This window comes from Aethalodelphis obliquidens, unplaced genomic scaffold (genome assembly GCF_003676395.1).
Source record: "Aethalodelphis obliquidens isolate GAN/ISIS:26980383/991018 unplaced genomic scaffold, ASM367639v1 scaffold8, whole genome shotgun sequence".
Taxonomy (NCBI): domain Eukaryota; kingdom Metazoa; phylum Chordata; class Mammalia; order Artiodactyla; family Delphinidae; genus Aethalodelphis; species Aethalodelphis obliquidens.
This window is the reverse complement of record NW_020837952.1, coordinates 2,314,875-2,337,294: the sequence shown is the minus strand read 5'-3', so window position 1 is coordinate 2,337,294 and position 22,420 is coordinate 2,314,875. Positions and strand designations below refer to the sequence as shown.

At 48.4% G+C, this 22,420-nt stretch overlaps 2 protein-coding genes and 1 long non-coding RNA gene across 6 annotated transcripts; 1 reads left to right on the top strand and 2 right to left on the bottom strand.

The window, feature by feature from the left end:
• Nucleotides 1-7,332: 7,332 nt before the first annotated feature.
• COX14 (cytochrome c oxidase assembly factor COX14) lies at nt 7,333-12,090 on the bottom strand. Of its 2 annotated transcripts, XM_027106244.1 has the most exons (3): nt 11,900-12,051; nt 8,416-8,574; nt 7,333-7,742 (listed from the first exon to the last, which is right to left on the bottom strand). In XM_027106244.1, exon 3 carries the CDS (start codon nt 7,732-7,734, stop codon nt 7,561-7,563), a length of 174 nt encoding a protein of 57 aa, XP_026962045.1. In that variant the 5' UTR covers nt 7,735-7,742; nt 8,416-8,574; nt 11,900-12,051; the 3' UTR covers nt 7,333-7,560. The 2 variants fall into 2 exon arrangements, with proteins under 2 accessions (XP_026962045.1, XP_026962044.1); XM_027106243.1 differs by lacking the exon at nt 8,416-8,574 and having other exon boundaries at nt 11,900-12,090.
• Nucleotides 12,091-13,723: 1,633 nt separating this feature from the next.
• Nucleotides 13,724-21,422, bottom strand: GPD1 (glycerol-3-phosphate dehydrogenase 1). Of its 3 annotated transcripts, none has more exons than XM_027106242.1 (9): nt 20,626-20,821; nt 19,899-20,085; nt 19,117-19,294; nt 18,138-18,278; nt 17,404-17,542; nt 17,052-17,164; nt 16,152-16,385; nt 15,821-15,927; nt 13,724-14,917 (listed from the first exon to the last, which is right to left on the bottom strand). In XM_027106242.1, exons 2-9 carry the CDS (start codon nt 19,937-19,939, stop codon nt 14,821-14,823), a joined length of 1,050 nt encoding a protein of 349 aa, XP_026962043.1. In that variant the 5' UTR covers nt 19,940-20,085; nt 20,626-20,821; the 3' UTR covers nt 13,724-14,820. The 3 variants fall into 3 exon arrangements, with proteins under 3 accessions (XP_026962043.1, XP_026962042.1, XP_026962040.1); XM_027106241.1 differs by adding an exon at nt 19,408-19,457 and having other exon boundaries at nt 14,283-14,917; nt 19,899-21,422; XM_027106239.1 differs by having other exon boundaries at nt 14,283-14,917; nt 16,152-16,277; nt 19,899-21,422.
• On the top strand, nt 16,290-21,622 carry LOC113620431 (uncharacterized). Its single transcript, XR_003432767.1, has 5 exons — nt 16,290-16,406; nt 16,688-16,873; nt 17,655-17,759; nt 18,174-18,361; nt 21,416-21,622. It is a non-coding gene; the product is annotated as an uncharacterized LOC113620431 (long non-coding RNA).
• Nucleotides 21,623-22,420: the final 798 nt, after the last annotated feature.

Below are 22,420 nucleotides of genomic sequence, written 5' to 3'. Positions count from 1 at the left end.
ATTTTCAGGGAACTCTGATCTGTTGCAGTTGGATCAAAGTGGCAGGAGATGAGAATAAGAAGGTTGCTTGGGGCCAGATTGTGAAGAACCTTGACAGTCAGGCCAAAGAGTTAAATTTTAGCTGGTAGGTCATGGGAGCCACAAAGTTTTAAAGCAGTAAGATGAGTCTTCTAAAAGCAGTTGTAGAGAGGGTTTTCCTAGGACTTGGAACGTAACCTAAGAGAGATAAAGAAAATGGCTTTTTTAAAAAGGGGCCTATGAATTGGCATAGGGCAGTACACAGTAGGGTTATCTGTACCACCTTCACCTCAGCCGTCGGCATACAATTCTGTTTTTTCTAGTTCAGCAAGGTCTCTCATAGGGCAGGTCTCACCAAAAAGAGTTCAGCCACAAGCCCTAAGCCTATAAAAGTAGATTTGGGATCTGCTTTCGCTCAACTGACTTCTATGAAAGACTTTTAGGAAACAATATAAAACTTTCTAGCAGCAACATGGCTTTGCTGGTAATAATTTATTATAAGGAATTGTGGCTCGTGCAGTTATGGAGGTATTCCTTGTGGCTGGTCTCTTTCCTTCATTGTCCTCTCTCTCCAATAAGGTTCTTAGGACAAGCTATAACCCTGCTACCAAAGCTGATCCTGACTAACACAGGGTGGGGAGAGCTATGGTGTCCCAAGCTTTGCCCATTAGTCCTTCTCTCCTGAGTCTTTGGCCTCTGAATAGTTGAAGAGACCAGCAAAAAGAGAATTCAATCAGCATATATTTCTTTATGTACATGTAAACACATTGAAAATGGTAGAAAAAATACACCAAACTGTTAACACAGGCAATTTCTGAGTAGGGAAATGGGAAGGGGTGTTGGGGTGGGACAGAGTGACAAGGGGCACTTTTATTTATCTGTATTTTAAAATATTTTCCATTGAAAATATATTCATGTATTGAGTCCTGACCTTAAGGAGTTACAAACTAGTAGATATGATATAAATGAACACAATTTTTTTTCTTAAACAAAAAGCAAAAAACCTGTTGAAGCAAGTGTGGCAATATGTTCAAAACAGTTAAAACAGGAATAAGTATATGGGTTTTATTTCTAAATTCCCTCAGCTTTTGTATATGTTTGTAACTCAAAAAATATTTTTGTTATAAAAGCTACATATGCTCATGGTAAAAATATGTTAAGTACATGACATCTCCATTCACCCTAATCATTATTAACAGTTTGGTATATAGCCTTCTAGAACCACTTGTCAGATAACCAAATGTATACAAATGTGTTTCTTTTAAAACAAAAATGAGATTATACCATACATATTCTGCTGGTTTTGACTGATAACATTCCATTTTATGGGTATACCGTTATTCATTAACTAATTCTTGAGCTTATTTAAGGCTCTTTACTATTAACATAATACTGCAAATAATAACCTTGTATGAAAATATTGTACAGTTGTGTGACTGTTTCTAAGGGCAAGAGTCCTAGCAGTGAAATAACTAGGTAAGAGGGTATAGACGCTTTAAATTTTTGATAGAAAAAGACTATACAAACTTGTATTGCCATTAACGAGAGATTGCCCTGTATTATTTAAGTATTAAAAGTGCTGTGAAAGGGGTGGTTGTTACGGAGTACAAGAGGTCTTAAATATCATGATAGGGAATTTGACCTTGACCCAGTAGCCAGTGGTTCTCATCTCTATAAAAAGCCTAATAGCATTTTTTTTTTCTCTTGCAAAGGCATTTAAGGGCATACATTTCCTGACATGATCTTGGGCTGTGTCCTGTAATTTTATATGAAATACTTTGTTTTATTGCTTTAAAGAAGGTAAGAAATTTCAGTTTTGGTCTTTCTCTTTGATTTGAGGGTTGCCCAGGAATATTCCATTTCCACGTAGTTGAGAATATCATTATTTATTTATAATTTTATTGGATGTGATCAGAGCATACAGTCTGTAAAATTCCTGCAATCTGTAAAATTCCTACTTTTAAATTTGTTAAAAAATTGTTTTAAATAGTCAATCAGTGTTTATAAGTGAACTGTAGATATTCACAGAAGATCTATTCTATACTTATTATATATACACACACGTGTGTATAAGGTTTGTTGTTTGTATTTTCCATTTCTTCTCAGTCCTTACTTTATTCTTCTAGTGCTGTTCAGTCTGAACAAAGTAAGATAGACTCTCAACATAATTGTATTTTTAACCTGTTCTCCTGTATTCCTAAGAATTTTTGCTTTAGTTTTTTTCATTGTTTTGTTTGTTGCAAATTTATGATAACCACCCTTCATAATTTATGTCTTTTTATATTACCAGATGATCTCTTTATTCCATTTAGTGTTTAACCTTTCTTAATATTACCATTCTTGCTTTACATTCGTTTGCATTTCTGGTATGTCTTACCCATCTATTTTCAACTTCTCTTTATTAGTGAGTATGTTTATTAGAAACTATATATACTTTGGATTTGCTCTTTTAGCCCAGTCTATTAGATTTTGTCTTTTAATGGGAGAATTCAGTCTGTTGATATTTAGTGTAATAACCGATGAACTTAATTATATTTCTTCATCTTAATTTGACAGCAAATAAGTCTATTCTTCTTTATTAAATATAGTTCATGCTCAGTAAATACTAAACAATTGCTTGAGTTTAGGTTTTAACAAGCTTTTTTGAAATGACAGTAGGTGCTCCAAGTGAAAATGAGGTAGGAAAGGACTGAACCTAGGCAGGGAGTAAGACTGGACGGATATATATTGGCATATTACGTATTATCTACTCTATTAGAGTTCTCCAGAGAATCGGAACCAATACATTAGAGAGAGAATAAGAGTGAGGGCAAGAGAGACTGATTTATTTCAGGGAATTGGCTAACACAGTTGTAGGGACTGGGAGGTCTGAAATTTAGAGCAGGCCGGCAGGCTGAAAATGCAGTGAAGAGTTGTTGCAGTCCAAGATCCACAGGCTGGAAACTCAGGTAGGGGTTCTATGTTACGTTCTTAATGCCGAATTCCTTCTTTGTGAACTCTGTCTTTGCTTTTAAGGCCTCAGCTGATTGGGTGAGGCCCATCCATATTATGGAGGACAATGTGCTTTACTCCAAGTTGGCTGATATGTTAATTACACCTAAAAAATACCTTCAAAGCAACATGCAGACTGATGTTTGATGAAACAACTGGGCACCATAGCCTAGCCAAGTTGAAACAAAATTAACCATCACCTCAACACCATAGCAAAAGCTGACCAAATATGAATGGATTATTTCTAAACCAGGTGGTTACAAATATTTGTAACACTCCCTTTGCTATCCTTAAATGCAATTAACACTTAACTTATCTACTGTACACATAATTTTTAAAAATCACCATAATGTTCTAATAGTAATATAAAGGATATGTTTTAAGAATTTATAATAAAATTATTTCCACATATAAATATTGGGCATAGTTATACTAGCACTCAGATGCTTGCACTTCTGTACATTCACCATGAATACAGTGGCTACAAATGCAGACTGATACTATCGTGTTGTGTCAGAGATTCAAATGCCAGGAACAGACTCTGCCATCAATGGCATGGTTTTTTGAAATGGTGAACAAAAGTTCTAAATAAACTACACTACAATCTCCCCTCCATTTATACAGTAATTGCATGCCTAGAGGATTCAGAGTACACTAAAAACTGTACAAAAAATACTTCATATTTATAGGTAAAAGAGGTTATAGGCTCAGCTAATTATAGATTTTTTCACTTGAATATTTATAGAGACATTTGATAGTTGTGCAGGACTTGGGACAGTATGTTGTGTAAGACTATCCCAGACATTGTGAGAATTCTGGCATCCTTGGCCTCCACCTACCAGACGCCATACCAGACGCCAGAGATGCTTCCCAATCATTGTGACAATCAAAACACTTTCACCTCTGTTGTGTGTGTGGGGTGCCACTTCTGCTGAGAACTACTGTAGTAAATAATAAGAAGCTATCAAAAGTATTTTTTCTCCCCTCAACTTTTTGAGAAATCGGAAAAAAAAAAAAACAGAAAAACATTAAGAATGCTGTATGCTCTCATATTTCCAATACCCCAAATTAATACCTCTAACATTTTGTCTTACTTCAAATCTTATTTTTAAAAGAAATAAAAAATTAGAGACCTGTGACATTGTGATATAATAAATATATAATTGGTCTTAGTCCCAGGTTCTTGGCACAGAGCTTCTAAGACCCTTGGGAATCTCCAGAGTGATGTATCTTTTTATTTGCTAATGAGGTTACTCTTGGTGGGCCCCTAGATAGTTTCAGGTTGGGAGCTGGTTGCCAGAGGAACAAGACAAGGCAGATTAGAAGGCTGAAACTTTCAGCCCCACATTCCCGATCTCCTGGGAGGGGAGAGGTGCTGGGGATTGGGTTAATCATTGAATGGCTGATGATTTAATCATGCTTATATAATGGAACCTCCATTAAAACTCTATAAACAGTGAGGTTCAGAGAGCTTCTGGGTGGAACACATAGAGATGCTGATACAGGGATGGGCCCTATGCATCTCTTCCATTTGGTTGTTCCTGAGTGGTATCCTTTATAATAAACTAGTAATAATAAATAGTTTCTCTGAGTTCAGTCACGTGAGCCATCACAGCAAACCTGAGGAGGTGGTCGTGGGAACGGATCTGTAGCTGTCAGGCAAAGTTTGGGTGACCTGGGCACCCCACTACTTGTGAATGATTGAGCCCTTAACCTGTGGTGTCTGCGCTAACTCCACGTAGCTTAGTGGCAGAACTGAACTGCAGGACATAGTTGGTGTCTGGAGAGTTGGAGAATTGTTTGGTGTGGGAAAAACATATTTGGTGGTAGAAGTGTTGTGAGTAGAGGAAACAGTTTCCATTTAAGACCCCCCCCTCTGCCCTCTTCCACCTCACCTCATCCCCAATGTAATGACTACTATTGTCCTTTCAATCTATTTTTTATACTTTTATAATCACATATGTATCCATAACAACATAGAATATGAATTTCCCCATGGGTTTGTGATGTATCCTCTATCATATTCAATTTCTCACAGATACACTGATCTGTGTCTGAGTTTATTATTCTGTGCCATTGATCTATTTGTCTGCTCCTGCACTAGTACCACAACATTTAGATTACTATTAGCTTTCTACTATGTCTTGATATCTGGTAACCCCAACCCATCTTCTTTGTTTCTTTTCAAAACTGTCTTAGATACCTGTGCTTTTAAAGATTTTTTTAGAGAAAAAGTGGTGTCTTCTATAGATACTTGGCCCAGCATGGGAGCGTGAAGAGTCAGAGAAACCTTTTAGGAAAAAGAGGATAGAAAGGATGTTCCATTTAGAGAGAAAGAAAGAACAGGCATGGAGACAAGAAACAACGTGCAACCACACAGGTCATTTGATTTTACTAGAACACAAAGGGTGAGGTAGGAACATAAGGTGGGTCAAGACTTAAGGACCTCATACACCATACCAAGGAGTCTGGACTGGACCTTATAGGTCAGGGATTCTTAACCTATTGTCTGTGGTTGAGCTTCAGAGGGGATCCAAAGCAGAATGCCATAATCGAATCTGTTCCAAATAGATGTCTCTGACAGCAATGTGGCAAATATGAGGTCAAGATTGGAACTAAGACCCCTAAAAGGCTCCTGCAAAAGTATAAGCAAGAAATGACAAGGGTAGAACTGACTGAATGGATGTTTAAATGGTAGAAATTAATAAGACAGTTACTTGGTTGGGAGTAGGGTACAGAGAATAGTGTAATGAGACTCCCATAATCCTGACTTAAATGATAGTGAAAATAAGGGGAAAAAAACAAGTAGGTCCGGGAGATATGAAGGAATGCTGTTAGTCGTGGACAAGTTAGAGAGGACTATAGGATTTGAGTGGATATAGCAAGCAACTGGATATATCTGAAGCTCCAAAGGTGAACCTGGAAGATACAAATGTGGAGGTCAGCAGCAGGTGTTAATAGCTGACAGGTACCGGAGTATTAATATGAATTGTCTCATTTAATCTCAGACCAATCTTCTAACTTAGAAACTACCACTTAAGCAAGTTTATGTACTGCAAAGAAGGAAGAGGGTGAGTTAGATAACTAATGGAGCAAGGTCTGGGGTTGAGAAGGGTAAGGCTGGAGGCAGGGCAGCAGTTCGGATGCTCAGCTGTGGGCACAGGCTGGACAGGGAAGCAGTTTAGATCAAAAAGGGGGTGAAAGATTGGAAGGAAAAAAAGGAATCCAAAGATTTGAAGTATTCAAGTTCTCGAATACAGTGAAAATGAGAATATAAGAAAGCTCCTCAAAAAGGACTGATTTTACACTGTTTGAAAGTGGCACTGGGGAGCTGAGAGCATGGTCACTTTACTGTCTGTACAGGCAAATGAGAAAGCAGAGAAGGCAGTGGAGTCCCTGGTTAACACATCAAGAGAGGATGGGAGTAAATGAGTTGAGGATATAGGAATGCTGAGTTTTTAAATCATGGAAGAGGGCCTTCAGGTGAAAGGTTTAGGAATGGGGGACAAAGGTCAGAGCAGTATGTACATGAGAGAGGACAGGTGTCCAAAGGGGTTGATATTTTGGGCGATCACCAAGAATGATGTGAACAAGCAAGCCTCAAAGCTCAAAATGAAATGGTGGTGGGACTTCCCTGGCGGTCTAGTGGTTAAGACTCTGGGCTTCCGCTGCAGGGGGCACGGGTTCAAACTAAGATTCCACATGCCGCGTGGGCAAAAAAAAAAAACGATGGCAAGAATATCTCTTCATAGTTGGATTTTACCTTGAATGCATCGTTTTCTTTCAAATCCTCTTCACAACTCTGCAATCAGACCTGCAGGTAGATTCTTGTGCAGTGGCACAGTGAGAAATCAACCCTGATGCTAATACTATACCCACTATGCTTAAGGAGATGGACTGCATTACTGTAGGCTGCCCAAAAGCCCTTCACATTTTAAGAACTATCCGCCTCCATTTTGTGCAATTTTAACAGCTGTTAAACAAGGGCCTCTGCCTCCTTGGCTCAGAAGTGCACATGTGGCCAAGCTGGCCAGAGAACTCCATTACCTGGACACAGTTTAATTGGTCCAGGAATGGTCACTGACCACAAAAGAGCTTTGGTCTTTACAGAGTCTTCTCAGGAGATTTATACAGATGCTGGGACAGTCCTTTCTCTGAGATCAGGAGAGCTGAGATTACTACTCCTAGAACTGTATATCCCCTACTTCATGGGTGCTAAGAGCTCAAGATATGGAAATCCAGTCTGTGACTAGAAAACTGGTAGTCAAGACCCCACCTCTGTAGTCCATACCCTGTTCAAGTAAACAAAAACACCAAGACACAGACATGGCAAAATATTTAATGTCTGTAGGTGTGCCTCACCCTCCCATTCCTGTTATGATTCAATAGCCTCTCCAAACTGACTGTACCAGAAAAAACATGGGCACTTTTTCCCAGCAGAGTTCGAAAACCATTAAGGCCCTGATCCTCTTGACTCAGAAATGATTGCAGGTGAGGTCTTTCCACAACATGCCTCAGGTCTCTCTGCTCAAGGAAAAAAGCCCCCCAGTTCTACGGGACTCCTGAGGTCTTCTGTTCTTCTGCAGCCTGGCGCTGGGAGCTGCGCCGCTGGAAATAGTGGTAGACTCGGACACTGCAGAGGTAGCCCCCGTAAACAGTGAGGAGCATCATGGAGGTGGAGAAGGTCTTGTAGCCAATGTCGGCTAGTTGCTTGGCAGTTGGCATGTTGTCCCCTACAAAGACAGACTAGATTTAGACCCAAGGATAAGGCCTCATCTGCCCAGCCCACTTACCTGTTTAAGACCATTCTATAACTTCTCAGTTTGTCTGCACTCTATTCTGAATGGCCCCTAGACATATGCAGTCTTATACTGGAAGATATTGTTTGGGAAGTCTTAAGATTCAAAAGGGCAAATAAAGTCTGCATACGAGATACAGAAACACAGCTGGAACCAGGTGTATCTGAATGACATTACAGCTAACACCTGACCCTCCATGTTTATGGAAAGACATGACTGGTATGGACCACCCAGAAATGTTCTTAATTGGTATATTACTTTAGGCATACATCAGTTTTTCTGGCTAGTAGGGAATTTATTGAAGTAGCCAGAGATTAAACATTAGCAGTGAATTATTCTCTGTAGGAGGACCGAATGGGAGCCTTCTGGGCAATATCCAATTTGTTTTCCCATAAAACCATCTTATTTATGGTGCTAAGGTTCCCAGGTTAGTCTTCAAGCATCTGTTTAAGCCATAATATACTTGAAATAGTGCCAACAGTATGTTTATGTTATTTCAGTTAGACATAACCTTCTACAGCATTAATCTTGAATTCCAAACATAAAAACAAGAACCTATCCCAAGGGCTAAAATGAAACTTACTGTGTCCCCAGCAAATTAACTCACATTTGCATGAGATAAATTACTTCCAACTTAACTGTTCCCTGGACATTTCCCTGGACATTCTGAGCCAGGGAACAAGAGAAAGTTTAGAATGGGAATCTCTCATCTTGAACAAAACGTTCCTCAGTTTGGGACTATGAATGTATATTCTCAGCCTCCTCTCTGTTGAGGGAATTAAAATTAAAAGACTGAAGTTAGTGAGAATAACTTCTTTCTTAAAAGTCAAGAATATGAAAGGAGAAAAGTTCAGGTTAGCTGGTTGAGGGGGTCAGGGGTAGGGTGTGACATCTAAGTGCTTCTCAGAGTAAGTCCCATGGGCTGAACACTGCCTTTGAGCCAGTCCCTGAGGGTAGATCCCACACTGAACTGAGGCACAGCTTCCTTGAATCATAATTCCAAGTGACTATTGAAAGTGACATTAAATAAGGTCAGAGGAAGAAAACCAAATGGCACAGGGACAAGATGAGAAAGGGTTGTATTCAGGTTATCTGGGGTTTGAAAGGACCCCAAGCTGTGAGACAGTAAGAAAACACACACGTGACACGGAGCAACTAAGCCCGTGTGCCACAACTACTGAGCCTGCGCTCTAGAGCCCACGTGCCTAGAGCCCGTGCTCTGCAACAAGAAGCCCTCGCACCGCAACGAAGAGTAGCTCCTGCTCACGGCAACTAGAGAAAGCCCGGGTGCAGCAACGAAGAACCCCAATGCAGCCAAAAATAAATAAAATAAATAAATTTATTTAAAAAAAACAAACAAAAAGAACACACATATACACACAGAGCAGGACACTAAGGTAATAAACAAGCTCCCAGCAAAGAGACCTGCAGCCTTCAACCTCCCCCTCACTTATTCTTTCTCCTCCTATCCCCCATTACCCTGGCCAGATGCTAACCAGTTATAGGACCACCTCTTCTCAGGGCTGGAGGAAGAAGGACAGGATAGTATATCTTGCCTAGAAGACTGACAGATCTACTGACAGATGAAATTTTTCTAGAACCTCATTTTCCTCACTTGTCTAATCCAACCTGAGATTTCTCCTATTTTCAAATTAACAAAAACTTTTCACAGATCCTGAGCTAAGGCAGGGCAATGGAAAAACAGAAGACAGATGAAGAAGTTATTCTAGAGGTAGAACAAGGCTTATTAACTGAATGGGCTAGGGCAAAGCTGAAAATATCTCCAAGTTAACAACTGAGGAAACTTTATGGAGTGGGATACTGCTAATAGAAGAAAGAAGAAACAGGTGTGTGTCACTATGTGTGTAGGGGGATGGTGGTGTCAATAAGCATCAGTCAAGAAGATCATGAACTGGACATGTTAAAGTTAAGATGCTCAATAAAGGGACTTCCCTGGTGGCGCAGTGGTTAAGAATCCGCCTGCCAATGCAGGGGACACGGGTTCCATCCCTGGTCCGGGAAGATCCCACATGTCGCAGAGCAACTAAGCCCGTGCGCCACAACTACTGAGCCTGCGCTCTAGAGCCCGCGAGCCACCACCACTGAGCCCCACGCGCCTAGAGCCCGTGCTCCGCCACAAGAGAAGCCACCGCAATGAGAAGCCCGCATACTGCAACGAAGAGAAGCCCCCGCTCTCTGCAACAAGAGAAAGCCCACGCGCAGCAACGAAGACCGAACGCAGCCCCCCTCCAAAAAAAACAAGAAAGAAAAGATGCTTAATACAATATTCATGTGATGATGTCTGTCAGGCACATGGATATGCAAATTTGGAACAAATCCTAGGAGAGAGGCTAGGCTACGGATACATATGGAAGTAACAAGTGTCACTGAAACAGATGATAAAACCCAAGAGAAAGAGGCCAAGGGAACGCCAGTTTGAAGAAAGAAAACAATTACGGAAAGAAAACAATTACGGAAAGAAAACAGGTAGGAAATTCCAGAAACATCTGGGATGCATTTTCATTTAACTACAACAGTGGTTGAAAATCACTGCTGTATCAAGTCACTACCACTGACAGAGGTATGCTGTATCTTTGGGTGTACTGGGCCAGAATAAAAATTGGGAAACACTACTGTAAAGTGCCATGAAAACTGGTCAGATGGGATCACTGGATGGGAACAGGTGACCAGATCACAGGTAAACCTAGGACAGAAGTCAATTTAATGCACTAAATTGGAACAGGCATTAAGTAAAAAGCATGGATTCTTAGCCAGAGCCCCAGCAGGCCCCATGAACCCCGTCCCGCGAGGTTCACGTGTCTGTGCATTTTTTCTAGGACGCAGAAAAACAGATTATTAGAAGGATCATAACTCCCTCTCACCCCAAAGATAAGAATTGATATTCTTGTGATTTGCTGGTTAAGCGAACAGGAGTGATAGGGCAGCAGCCTGAAAAGGTAACAAGGTCAAGTAAATTCTAGTTTTGTTTTGCTTATTGATAAGGAGATATGACTATGTTTTAGAGGAGAAGAAACGTGGCTAAACTGAGGATAAAAGTGAGGTGGATGGGATGGAACAAAATCTAGGATGGCCCAGGAAAAGATGAAATTAGAAGCCCAGGTAGAAGGATTAACCTTGGAAATGAAGAAAACTTTTGAGGTTAGCAGGAGAACATTCTCATCTGAGGGACATCCATTTTCTCAATAAAGCTCAAGGCTGGGTCTTTTATGGGGTTAGACTGAAGGTTTCAGAAAAACAGGAAAAAGAAAACAAGAACCATAATGGAAATGACATAGGGGTGCAATCTGCAAAAACCTTTTCAGATTGTGGCTCTTTTCTCTTTTTCTGCCCCCTAAACATGGGAGGACCTCAAGGCTCAGGTCTCTCCTCTGGAAAACTCATTTCCTCAAATGGATCCATCCACCTCAGCTTAGATTTACTCACTTATCTGTCTACCTTTTACTCGTGCTATAAAGGCTGCAGAGAATATGGCTTGTGTCTCAAAGGAGCTTATGGTCTGATGGGGATAAGCTATGCACCCAAAATTCTGTTAGACGAAGTGGAAGACGCCGGTGACCAGAAGAGAAGAGGCGTTTTGAGAGTTCAAAGACAAGGTGGAGGCTCAAGGAAAGTCAGCAGAAAGGTGGGGACGGGGGTGTGGGGGTTGGGCAACTGTCGTTTTAGAAGGGTGGGCAGGATTTACACCGGTATAGAAGAGGGAGGGGGAGAGCATTCCAGGAATTGAAAGCAGCAAAGGAGCGGATCCAGTTAATCGATAAGCAGGAAGGGTGCCCGGGAAAGCTGCATTTCAGGGCGCAGCGGACTGCAAGACAAGGAAGGGTCAGAGCTACTGGAGTCAGAGCGTGGAGGGCCGAGATGCGCGGTGGCAGTCACGGTGTGACAGGAACCTACAGCCGCAAGGAGCTAGCTGGGCTGGAAGCGGCGCAGATCGCGGCACAGGGTACGCGGCAACCTCAAGGGCGCCGAAGCCCGAAGACTGGGCGTGGGAGGATGCGGAAAGCAAAGGCCGGCCCGAGCGGGCGCGCCTCTGCGGACAGGCGGCCCAGGCTCGGGCCTGGCAGACGCCGTACCTGGATGCTGCCGCTCCCTCCCTTCCGACCGAGGCCTCCTGCCTGCGCGACCTCCTAGCTCAGCCGGAAGCAGCACCCGGGTCCAGAAGAGTGAGGGTACCGCCCAGGGACAACCCTGAACGCTGAGGCGCTATTGGTGCGGAACGCCACCCTTTCTCGCACCCCCACGCTCCGCTAAAGCTCTAGGATTGCGCTCCCGACGCGAGGTACTGCCCCTCGCGCCAGACGCAGCATAACCCCGCCCACCGAGACGAGAGCCCGCGCCGGCTGCAGCTCCGACTGGTTGCTGCCTTTGAACATCCGGCTTCCGGGTCAGCCGCCCTTACTACGCATCCTCAGACGAGCCTTCCTTTCGGAGAGGCCCGTTGGTTTCTGGGGGTTGTAGTCATTCTCCGTTGAGAAAGGGTCTTTGGCGACCCAAACTCTGGAACGGGAACTTTTAGGATACTCAGTCACCACAGAAGAGAGCCGGCCAATCCCCAGCCTGCGGCGCGGTGACGTCTCCGGTAGCTGGGTAGGTTCTCTCGGAGTCCGCCCTCTGGAGGGGGCTGCGCGGCCCCTACAGCCTGGAGCTGCCCTCTTACCCTGGGCAGGCCTTCAGCCGAGCTCAGGAACCCGACCCGCCCTGCGAGGCTTGGACCGCCGAGGATTGCGGCAGGTTTGACCATGGCCACGGAGTAGGCGCGAGGGTCGAATCTCCGTAATGTTTCTGTCCCGTATGTGACCTCCCCGCTTGCAGGCGGCTTGATAAAGCCCCAAAGAAGCGCCGGGAAGGGGTTGGGAGGGGGTGCCATTTGGGGGAAGGGGGACTGCGTGGGCACCCCTGCAAGGGGCCGGGAGTGGCTGGAATGATCGACGAAGGATTTCTTTTCCTTTTTTCGTTTTTCCTCCGGCATGAGTGAAAACATGTACATGCATACGCCCTACCACATGCACTTAAGCGCCCTTCCCTAATTTGTTTATGCAAAAACCACGCTTTATTAGGTAGACAAGTAAGCCTTGTTCGAAAGCCTCAGATTCAGTTAATTGTGGAGTGAGCAAAAGTAGGCAAAGGGGGGCTTCCCTGGTGGCGCAGTGGTTGAGAGTCCGCCTGCCGATGCAGGGGACACGGGTTCGTGCCCCGGTCCTGGAGGATCCCACATGCCGCGGAGCGGCTGGGCCCGTGAGCCATGGCCGCTGAGCCTGCGCGTCCGGAGCCTGTGCTCCGCCACGGGAGAGGCCACAACAGTGAGACGCCCGCGTACAGCAAAAAAAAAAAAAAGTAGGCAAAGGTTTTTGACTATCTAAGAGGGTCGCAGCTGCAGCCTAGGGAAGGGAGCTGTCTTTCTGCCCCGACTTTGACCTCCTGGGGAAGCAGCTCCTGAGCCCAGCCAGATCTGGGGTGACTGTGCCCCTCACTCTCGCTGTCTGATCCAGGCAGCTCCGCCCTTCACTGGTAAGACTGACTTCTCAGGGGCTAGGGGCTGAGAGGAGCCTGCCTCCCTGGTTTGTCCAGGAGTAAGGGAGGGTTAACATAATGCTGGCCAGAGCCACAGCATGCCAGATGCTGCCACACAGGAAGCTGAGACCCTCTGCTGGATGTGACAGGAGCCCTCGGCCTCTATTTATAGCCAGGGGTCCAAGCTGCTGACCGGTGACATTCTCCGGCTGCCATTCCATCCTGGAGCAAGGCCACTGCAAAGCACACTCCTCTCCCTCCTCCCCTTCCTGTTCTTCCCTCACCCCAGCTGGTACGGAGGCTTGAATTTTTTTCCTCCTCCACGAGTTTCCCAGCTCCTGAGGTGCTGAAGTAGTCAGTACCTCATGAGAAGGCCTTCAGGTGACAAAGGAGAGCCGGCCTTGGAATTCAGACCACAGAGATGAGGACCTGCTCATCCTCCCTTACCCACTCTCTGGCTCCCTGGCCTGCAGATACAGGAACCGGTTAGCTGCCCTGGCTGCTCTGGGGGTAGCTGAGAACTAGGGACAGGGTTTAGGAGGTAAGGGGTGGATCCAAGATGTCCTGGGGAGATAGCAGCAGGAGGGACCCAGCTGACACCTCCCCCCACTAGAGCTCCTGAGAAGGGAGGCAGGGCAATTACAAAGGTCACAGGGAGTAGAGTGATCTGAGCCTGCTGTGAAGAGGTGTAGCTCTGTCAGCAGATTAAGTTCTGCTCCCCAGAGAGGGTGCTGGCAGGGAGGGTGAGAGAGCCTTGGAAAGGTCACACATGGTGGGGTGGAGCTGGCAAAGAACTAGGAACTGGGAAGTCCCAGGAGAGAATGACAAGCCCCATGGCCAGAGATGCCAGCGTGGCAGCAACTCTGGTGCCAGGCAGCCTGGGGGAGGGGGAAGGGGATGACCAGAGGTTTCTGAGGAAACCTCAGAAGAAGCTGAGGTTTCTAGGAGAAGCTAGAAGGGGGTTGTATTTTGCGAACAAACAGAGATCCATTGATGCCATGTGGGGCCTGGCAGAGGTCTACATCAGCCCAAAAGCCCAGACCCCTCCCTGCAGCCCTCACCTCATCCCTCTTGCAGCTGAGGTACTTCTTTAGCCATTAACTGGGCTTGAGGACAGCAGTCCTGGTCTGTGTGAGGCCTCTTTGCCTTGCCTCCCTCCCCTCCCCTCCTCCCCCCACATACTCAAAGCAGGCAGCACTGGGGCTGATTCTACCCCTCCCAGAGGACAGGGAGAAAGCCCCACATATGGAGAGGGACTAGGCAACTCCACTTCTGGTGCGATGAGGTGGCAGGAGGCTGCGGGCTGCTTGTGCTTCAAGATCTCCAGGCAGGTGGCCGGGCCCACAGGCACCTGTCCTCCAGTGAAAAGCTGAGAAGACGCTACTGTGTGGGGAGTCCCAGAGATCGTGGTGGCCAGGCACCCCAAGCTTCTGCCTGTCTCCGCTGGGGTAAAGAGGCTGCCTGGCCTGGGCCCCAGCCCTGCTCACAGATGTTCTGGATGATTCTGCAGGCAGCGAATGAATTCACCTACTGGCTGGTTCTCGTAGCATACCTTGTACACAGCCATGAACAGAGGGAACCTAGAATGGGGAAGGACAGAACCAGCTGGGCCTCCAGGCAAATCCCCTAACCCTCCACTCCCTACTCTCCCGCCTTGGAGCTCAGGCAGACTCTGGCTCTCAATTTCCCATCGCTGAGAATGTGTATTTCCTAGCCCCGGGGTTTAGGGTCAGGTTTCTATTGCCCTGCTCCCTATGGTATTGAACCCTGGCATGAACTTTTTGTTCCAATTAGGCAAGCCTCAGTAACATCAGCTGTAAAACAGGGTCAATATAACAAAGTAGTGAAGAAGTGATTATGAATTATGTGAAGGTGCTCAATAAATGCCAGTTTCCTTCTTCCCAGCCTGTTGCCCAGGCCGCTCCCTTTACCAGGAGGCTTTACCCTGACCAGCCGCGAGCCGATCTTCTGAGCCTGTTTCGTACTGTCTTGCTCTAGGATTCTTTCCCAGATCAACCGAGTTCTGCTCTGATCAGCCCATCACCCCTGCTGTCTTGTGCTCCCTGAAAAGGAGCACCTTGAAGCAGAGACTTTCCTCTTCCTCACACCTCAGCACCCAGGACAGGATTCACGGAACAAAAGGGTTGGCCTTGGGGGAGCAGCTTAGACTGAGGGTGATGGACAAAGAGGCAGAACAGTCAGAGGAGCTTATTCCTGTCCACCCCCATAGCAGAGGACAAGGAGGAAAGGACAGAGAGCGGCCACGCAGAGGGGTCCAAGCAATGTGGTATAAAGAGCACTAGACTGGAAAGAATTCAAAGACAACGAACGAGCTGGGGGACAGCGGGCATACCAGACCCTGGCCAAGCTCTAGGCTCTGTCTGCCCACTTCACAGACTGAGGAGGGTTCAGGAAGATGATGAATGGGGAGAGCACTTCTGTCGGTGGTTCCCTCCATCAGTGGGGCTGGGGCAGACGCTTACTTGTCCAGCAGGCCCTTGCGCTGGAGGATGCCGTGTAGCTCCCGGGCTGTCTGGGGCCCCTGCAGCTTCTGCCCATTCAGCATCTCTTTCTCCAGCTGCTCAATGGACTGTGAAGAAAACAGGACAGGCAAATGGAAATGGGAGAGGAGGGTTGTCAGTGTGAGACAGAGAGTCTGGGACTCTGGGAGGAGGTGGGTCTTAAGAGGAAAGAAAGGCTGGGAATGTTCCCAACAATCTTAATGTCTGTGTTCAAGAGATGCCTCGAGCCACGTTCCTCTCCCTGAACACCTACAGGGCCCACCCTCCATTCTTCATTCTCCCCAGGGCCCACCTTTCCTGTGCGGGCGAAGGCCTCGGCCACCTTGCGGTTCCGCCCTCCGTAGCAGGTAGTGATGAGATCAGCAACACCGCAGCTCTCCAAGAAGGTGGCAGGGGACACAGGGCCACTGCAGAAGAGCTTGGTGAAAGCGATCATCTCCATGAGCCCCAGTCGGATCACGGCCGCCTTGGTGTTGTCGCCAAAGCCCAGCCCATCACAGAAGCCAGCCCCCACGGCCACTATATTCTTTGAAGAGTGAAGTCACGGGTGAGAAAGGATCCCCTCCTTCGGCACCTGCCTCGTGCCCCTCCCATCAGCCATGACACGCTCACTGAATAAGTGAAGGAAGGTGGGTGGGCTCCTCAACTATTTTCACCTCTTGGTTTTCCCACTTGCTGCACTCCCTTCTTTTAGCCTGGGCTTGTGCTTTCCGGCTCCCCAGCCCTGCCCTATACTCCATCCTTGAGGACTTTTCCTGAAAACCAGTCTTCTACCTCGCCCTCCCAACCACGGCTATTTTGTTCTATGCCCCCGATATCCATCCATAGGTCTGTCCAGGATCCAGAGTTCTGGCCATCAATCCGTCTGGGTGTCCTGGACGTCTTATCTCCCATTAGCCTGAGTGCTCCCCCTGGGCATCTCCTCTTCCCCCTGGACCAACCTTTGGAGCCAGGGACAGGGATGTCCCACAAGGGGCTATAGGGGAAAGGAAGAAGGAAGCCCAATGTCTGATGGTAAGTAATCGGCAGACCTGAGCGAGCCTGGCCTTGCTTCTGCCCTTCTTCCCATGTGTATGAGACTTGGTGGGGAAGGGCAGTGAGTGTCTGGAGTCCCAGCAACCTTGTACAGCTAAGCCAGGCCCTCTTTCAGGGCCTTCTCCCCACCCCATAGCTGCCTCTGAAGCCCTCTCACCTTTAAGGCCCCACAGAGCTCTACTGTGTCCACCTCTTGCACCACCGTGATGCGGAAATTGGGTGTCTGCATCAGCTCTTTCAGAAGCTGTCCCTGGGCCAGGTCCTTGCAGCCTAAAGTAGGGAGGGGATAAGGCTTTAAGAAGGGACTCTTGACTCTTCTTCCCACAACTGCCCTAAGCAGGACCTACAGCTCTTGCCGTAGGGGTGCCCCAACTCCCCTCACCTTTGATGCTGGGATCTTCTTCCTTCACCTGCCTTATGGGGAGAAGATGGCTAAGTGGGTGGGGAATATAGCCTGGGGAGGCGATGTAACTGGAGTTGCATTATCTATGTGGGTGGTGGGGTCTCACCAATGGTTGTCTCACAGAACTTCTCATCAGCCACCTCGCTGGCAATGTTGGCCCCCATCAGCACGCTCATGGGGATGCCAAGGCGCTCCCCAATCACTTCAGAGATGAGCTTCAGCCCGTTGGGGCCCTCGTCTACCCCCTGGGCACAGGATGGAGCTCAGGCCAGGTGCCTTTTATCCCCAACTGAGGGCTTCCCACCTAGAAATCCTGCCCATTGCAAATTCACTGTTCATCAATGTCCCTCCCCAAAGGTCCTCCCCTATTCCAGTGCAGCCAAAGCTAGCTGTGAGGAGAGCAGATAACATGTGAAAACGAATCCATCTGAAAACTCTCCTTCCACAACCTACTTCTCCAAGGTAATGTATCCCCGCCACATCCCTAAACAGCCCACTCCTGAGTACCCCCAACCAACTTCCATCCCAGCCACTGCTCCAAACCAGCTTCCCTTCTCAACTCCTCAAACAAGCCCACTTCTTGTATCCCCTAGGCATCCCTTGTACACCTCCTAAACTCCCCAAGACATCTGCCTCCAAACTCATCTCTTATCTACTCCCCAACCAACCTCCCCTTCCCAGTGGCCCCCCGCATCTGTTTCTCAAGCTTCCCCAAAGCCAGCTCCTCTCTTCAGAAAACTCCTGGCCTACTTCTGCTCTTTTCTGTTTGTCGCACTTCACCCACCCTGAGCCCCACAGCAGTTAGCTGCATCCCCATCCACAGGAGGGTGTCCCTGGCACCTTAATAAGAGATATGCCAATGGTGTCTGCCTTCAGGTGGCCCTTGAGCTGATCACAGATCTTGCCGATGAACTGATGGGGTACCACGAAGATCAGGATGTCAGCATCCACTGCAGCCTGGACCACATCTGGGACAGCCACCTGTGGGGGTGACCAGTGTTCATGGGCCTGACGGACTGCTTCTAGCCCCTGTGGAGCCCCATGCAGGAGATCTAGGAGACAGGGTGAGGCTGGTGGGGAAGAAGGAGGGCAGTTTGGGGGTTGAATCTGGAAGGGCTGAACCTGGAGGAACAAGACACTTCTATTCCTTCCGCCTAGCCATCATTCCCTCTAGGTTCCAGCTGTCCTGGGTTCTTGAGGACTCCTGGAAACCTCCTCTTAGCACTCTCCTAGCCCTTGGCTGTGGGATAGTGAGGGAGGCCAAAGGAGGTCTGGGCTTGGCAAGAGGAAGAGGCCAAGTGAGATTTCATCACCCTGCTCCTTAGGGCTCCCAACTGGGAAGGGAGAGCCCCAGTCTTCCTGCTGTCTTTCCTGCTCCCCCTTTCCAGGTGGGGAGTAAGCCACATGGATCTGACCAAAGACCTTAAGTCCAAGGAGCAGTCTCCACATCTACTAATAACCCAGTGAATGAGTAACAGGGTTAGAGCCCGAGGCAGGCACTACCCAGACTCCAAGTCTGGGGGCCAGAGAACCTGTCTTTGGTTGCCACAGAGACCAACTTCCTCATCCTCTCCCCGTCCCTCTCCTGCCTGGAAGCCCACGGGGTGGGGTGGAGATGCAGGGGGATGCATTCAGGTTCTCCCCAGTCCCAGGAAGTGCTCAGGGGAGCAGTTTGGGGGCTGTGCCCAGGGACGCCCTGTGCCTGGAGTAGCCCTCCTGAGATGCTTCTCAAGTACAGGTGGCACGTGAAGTGGCCCCCTCCCAGCAGGAAGCACCCCCTCCACTTCCCTCTCCCTTCTTATGGGGCATTGGGGCTCACCACATTGGGGGGCAACTTGTGCCCTGGCAGGTATTTGACATTCTCATGCTGTGTGTTGATGACCTCTGTCAGCTTTCTGCCCCCGACGTCTTCCTCAAACACCCACATGGTCACCCGTGGGTCAAAGCGTGCCAGCTGGGCTGCGTTGCCACCCACAATCTTGGCGATGGCTGAGCCCCTGGCAGGAGGGGGAGCACAGAAAGTGGAGGAGCGGGGGCGTGAGAGAGGAACAGTGGCGGGAGGGGACAGTGCTCCCCCTCAGGATGTCACAGAAGCCACTGGATTATCTACCTGCCACCTTCCTTGTCACCCCCTCCCCGTGACGCTGCGTCTCTCCTGACCTAGCAGTAGAAAGGAGACTCAGTTTCCTTTCCCTCACACTTTGCTGCTGGAGAAGGGGGCCAGCCTCTTGATCTCCCCCCCCACCCCCTAACCCAGGCAGCCTTTCAGGCAGGGAGCACTCTGGAGGCTCCCTTCCCGTGGCGAACAGGTGCTGCTGCCCGAGACGCAAGGGCCAGGAGCGGTCTGGGCATTGTCTGTCCTGCCGGGGTAGGCAGAGAAGACAGCAACAGGGGTGGGCCAGGAGCTGGAGGCATTTCCTCCCCACCGACTGCCTCCTGCCCACCAAACCTCCCTCCCTAACCTCCTGTATACTTGAGGGAGCCGCCCCCCCCCCCCCCCCCCCCCCCCCCTCCCCCCCAACCCCCCCCCCCCACCCCCCTGTGTACTTCGGGGCGCCCCCCCCCCCCCCCCCCCCAGTACTCCTTGACAGAGCCGCTTACCAGTTACCAGAGCCTACAATGCACACTTTCTTGCCGGCCATGGTGCCGCTTCGCTGCCTGGGCCACCAGCTGGGTGCCACTCTCCCCAGCTCCTCTGCCGGCTGGGAGCATATAACTCCAACACACGTGGGTGCCGCCAAGCCCCGCCCTCCAGGGGAGGGGAGGCGGGCGCCCAGGGAGACAGAGTCTGGCAGGGCCAGGGAAAGGGAAGAAAAGGGTAGAGACAGGTGGGGAACAGGAATGGGGCCGAGACCAGGCCTGCTTTTCCTCTTAGGTTTGCCCGCTGACGGTGCTGGCACGCTGCTTCCCTCGGCCCCAGCCCAGGTCCTCAACCCCTCCCTCTCCGCAATGGTTTCATTTTAAGTTCTGCCAAGACCGGGCCCAGATAAGGAGCGAGTGCCCGGTCCCCCCCCACTCCCGTCCCCTAGCACTGGAATAAATTGTATTCAGTCCCAGCAGCAGATCCAGGCATGCCTTCTTTTCCAAGGTAGGAACCGCCCCACTTGTCCCCCCCCAGGACCCAGAAAGCTGCTCTATGGGTTCATCCTCTGGCGATGACGGGTCACATGTTGCCCCACTGCAGGGCTGTGGGTGAGTGAGGTGGGTGGGTGTGGCCCCTTTAAATAAGAGCACGTAAGAGGTAAGGACCTGCTCTGGGGGCAACCCAGCCCAAGGATAAGACCCCAAGGGCCCAAGAAACAAAGCACACCAGTGGGCCTCTCCTCACCTGAATGTTTCCCAGGAAGGGGGGCAGGAAAGCCCAAAGTTGGAGGCTCTGATGCCAAGTGGCCCACAGGTGTTTTGCAGACTCTGGGCTTGAGGAGGAGGATAGGAGAGAAAAGAAGGCAGCCCAAGTGTTCACTGTCCTTGAGAGGTACTGAGCTTCCTTCACTTCTTTCTTGGGTTTCCAGGCTAACCCCACACTAGGGGCGCCTTCAGGTTAGTGGCTAGTTTGCAGAAGCCAGAAGGGAAGGGAGGCAGGACCTGGGGCAGTTGTGACCTCTGTAGAGCTTTGTGGTCTCAGATGCTGTAATCAAGAGCAAGTGGGGTGTGCGCTTCTGGGGGGAGGGAGGATGGAAGGGACGCACAGTGCAGTTCAGGGCTCTGCATCGCCCACAGCAACCTGTTTAACTACGAGGGGGAACTCTAGTTTCTAGGCTGATGTGGAGAGTGGGGCAAAGGCCCCTTACACTCCAGCTGTCTGTGCACCTTGGCCTGGAAAGCAGATAGCACTGTGTGCTCACGTGCTGACCTCCTGGCCGGGCCAACTGCTGAGTGGGTGTTTCCATCCCCCTGGGCTGCTGCTGGCTGCAAACAGTGATAAGCACTGGGCCAGAGGGGAGTTTGTGTGCAATCACTGGGTAAGGGTTAAGTGGCCCTGAGGTCAAGACTGGGGAGAAATGGTTTCCTAACTTCTAAGGACTGCCTGGTAAAAAGCCCACCATACTCTACTCCCATGGCCAGGGAGTTCCCTTAGGGGAACATACGTGAAATCAGCAGTTGATTGTTTCTCTTAGGAACAAAATTATGCCTACTACAGAGCCAGCCCCCCCAACGACCACTGTTATTGCACTGGCACTGCGACAAAGGCACCAGTGCCAGGCTGCCGGCTGGGACCACTGATTATGGGTGATGGAAGAGAAAGAATGCTTCTGTCCCTGGCACACAGGATGAGAACCCCAAAGAACGGATGTTTGTGCATAAAATAACCTCTTGTGTTTGCCTAAATGCTTCCATCTTTTTGTCCCTACGATCATTTAAAGTAGTATGGAGACAAAGAATTTGTTCATTTATATAGGAATAAAGAGTGTGCAGAGATTCAGAACTGGCCTGTCACAGGCCAATTATCTGTACCACTAGGGCTCTTTTCCCAAGAGCAAACTGCAGATTTGCTTGAAATTAATAATGGTTCATCAGCCATTCATTACACATGTAATTAGCCTGGGTGAAAACAGATGCCATTTCAATGTCCTTGACATCAATTGTTTCCACTCCCAAGTTATCATCACCCACACACACTCTTCTGCTTTCCCCACTCAAGTCTGATAAACTGCCACATTCCAGATTGGGAATAGTGGTTGTATCCTTGGTGGGTTTGACTGCATATACGCAATACTTGAGTGTTCACATGCATGGAGGCAAAAGTTAATTTTTTAACTACAACTTTGGAATGTAGTTGCCTTCACCCTGTGTTCTAAACCCCCTTCTTGAGTAGAACCAAGCTAGATAATGGCACAAAGGAGGAAAGTAAAGAACTACCAGGTGGGAAGCAGGCATATGATGGAAACTGCAGCAGAATTTCATGCTTCTGCTAATGGGACCCAATCCTGAGCAAAGTCTTCTCAACTCTACCAGTGAAGGCTCGGTTGTCCATAGCACGAGGATGACAGTGCAGCACTTCCACGCCACTCTCAGGAACTAAAATCTTACTCGGGGTTGAGAAAGTGGAACCTTAAAGAATGGCAGGCACACAGACCACAAACGTCTTCAGTCCTCACACAGCGCTGGCCCGCAGGAAGACA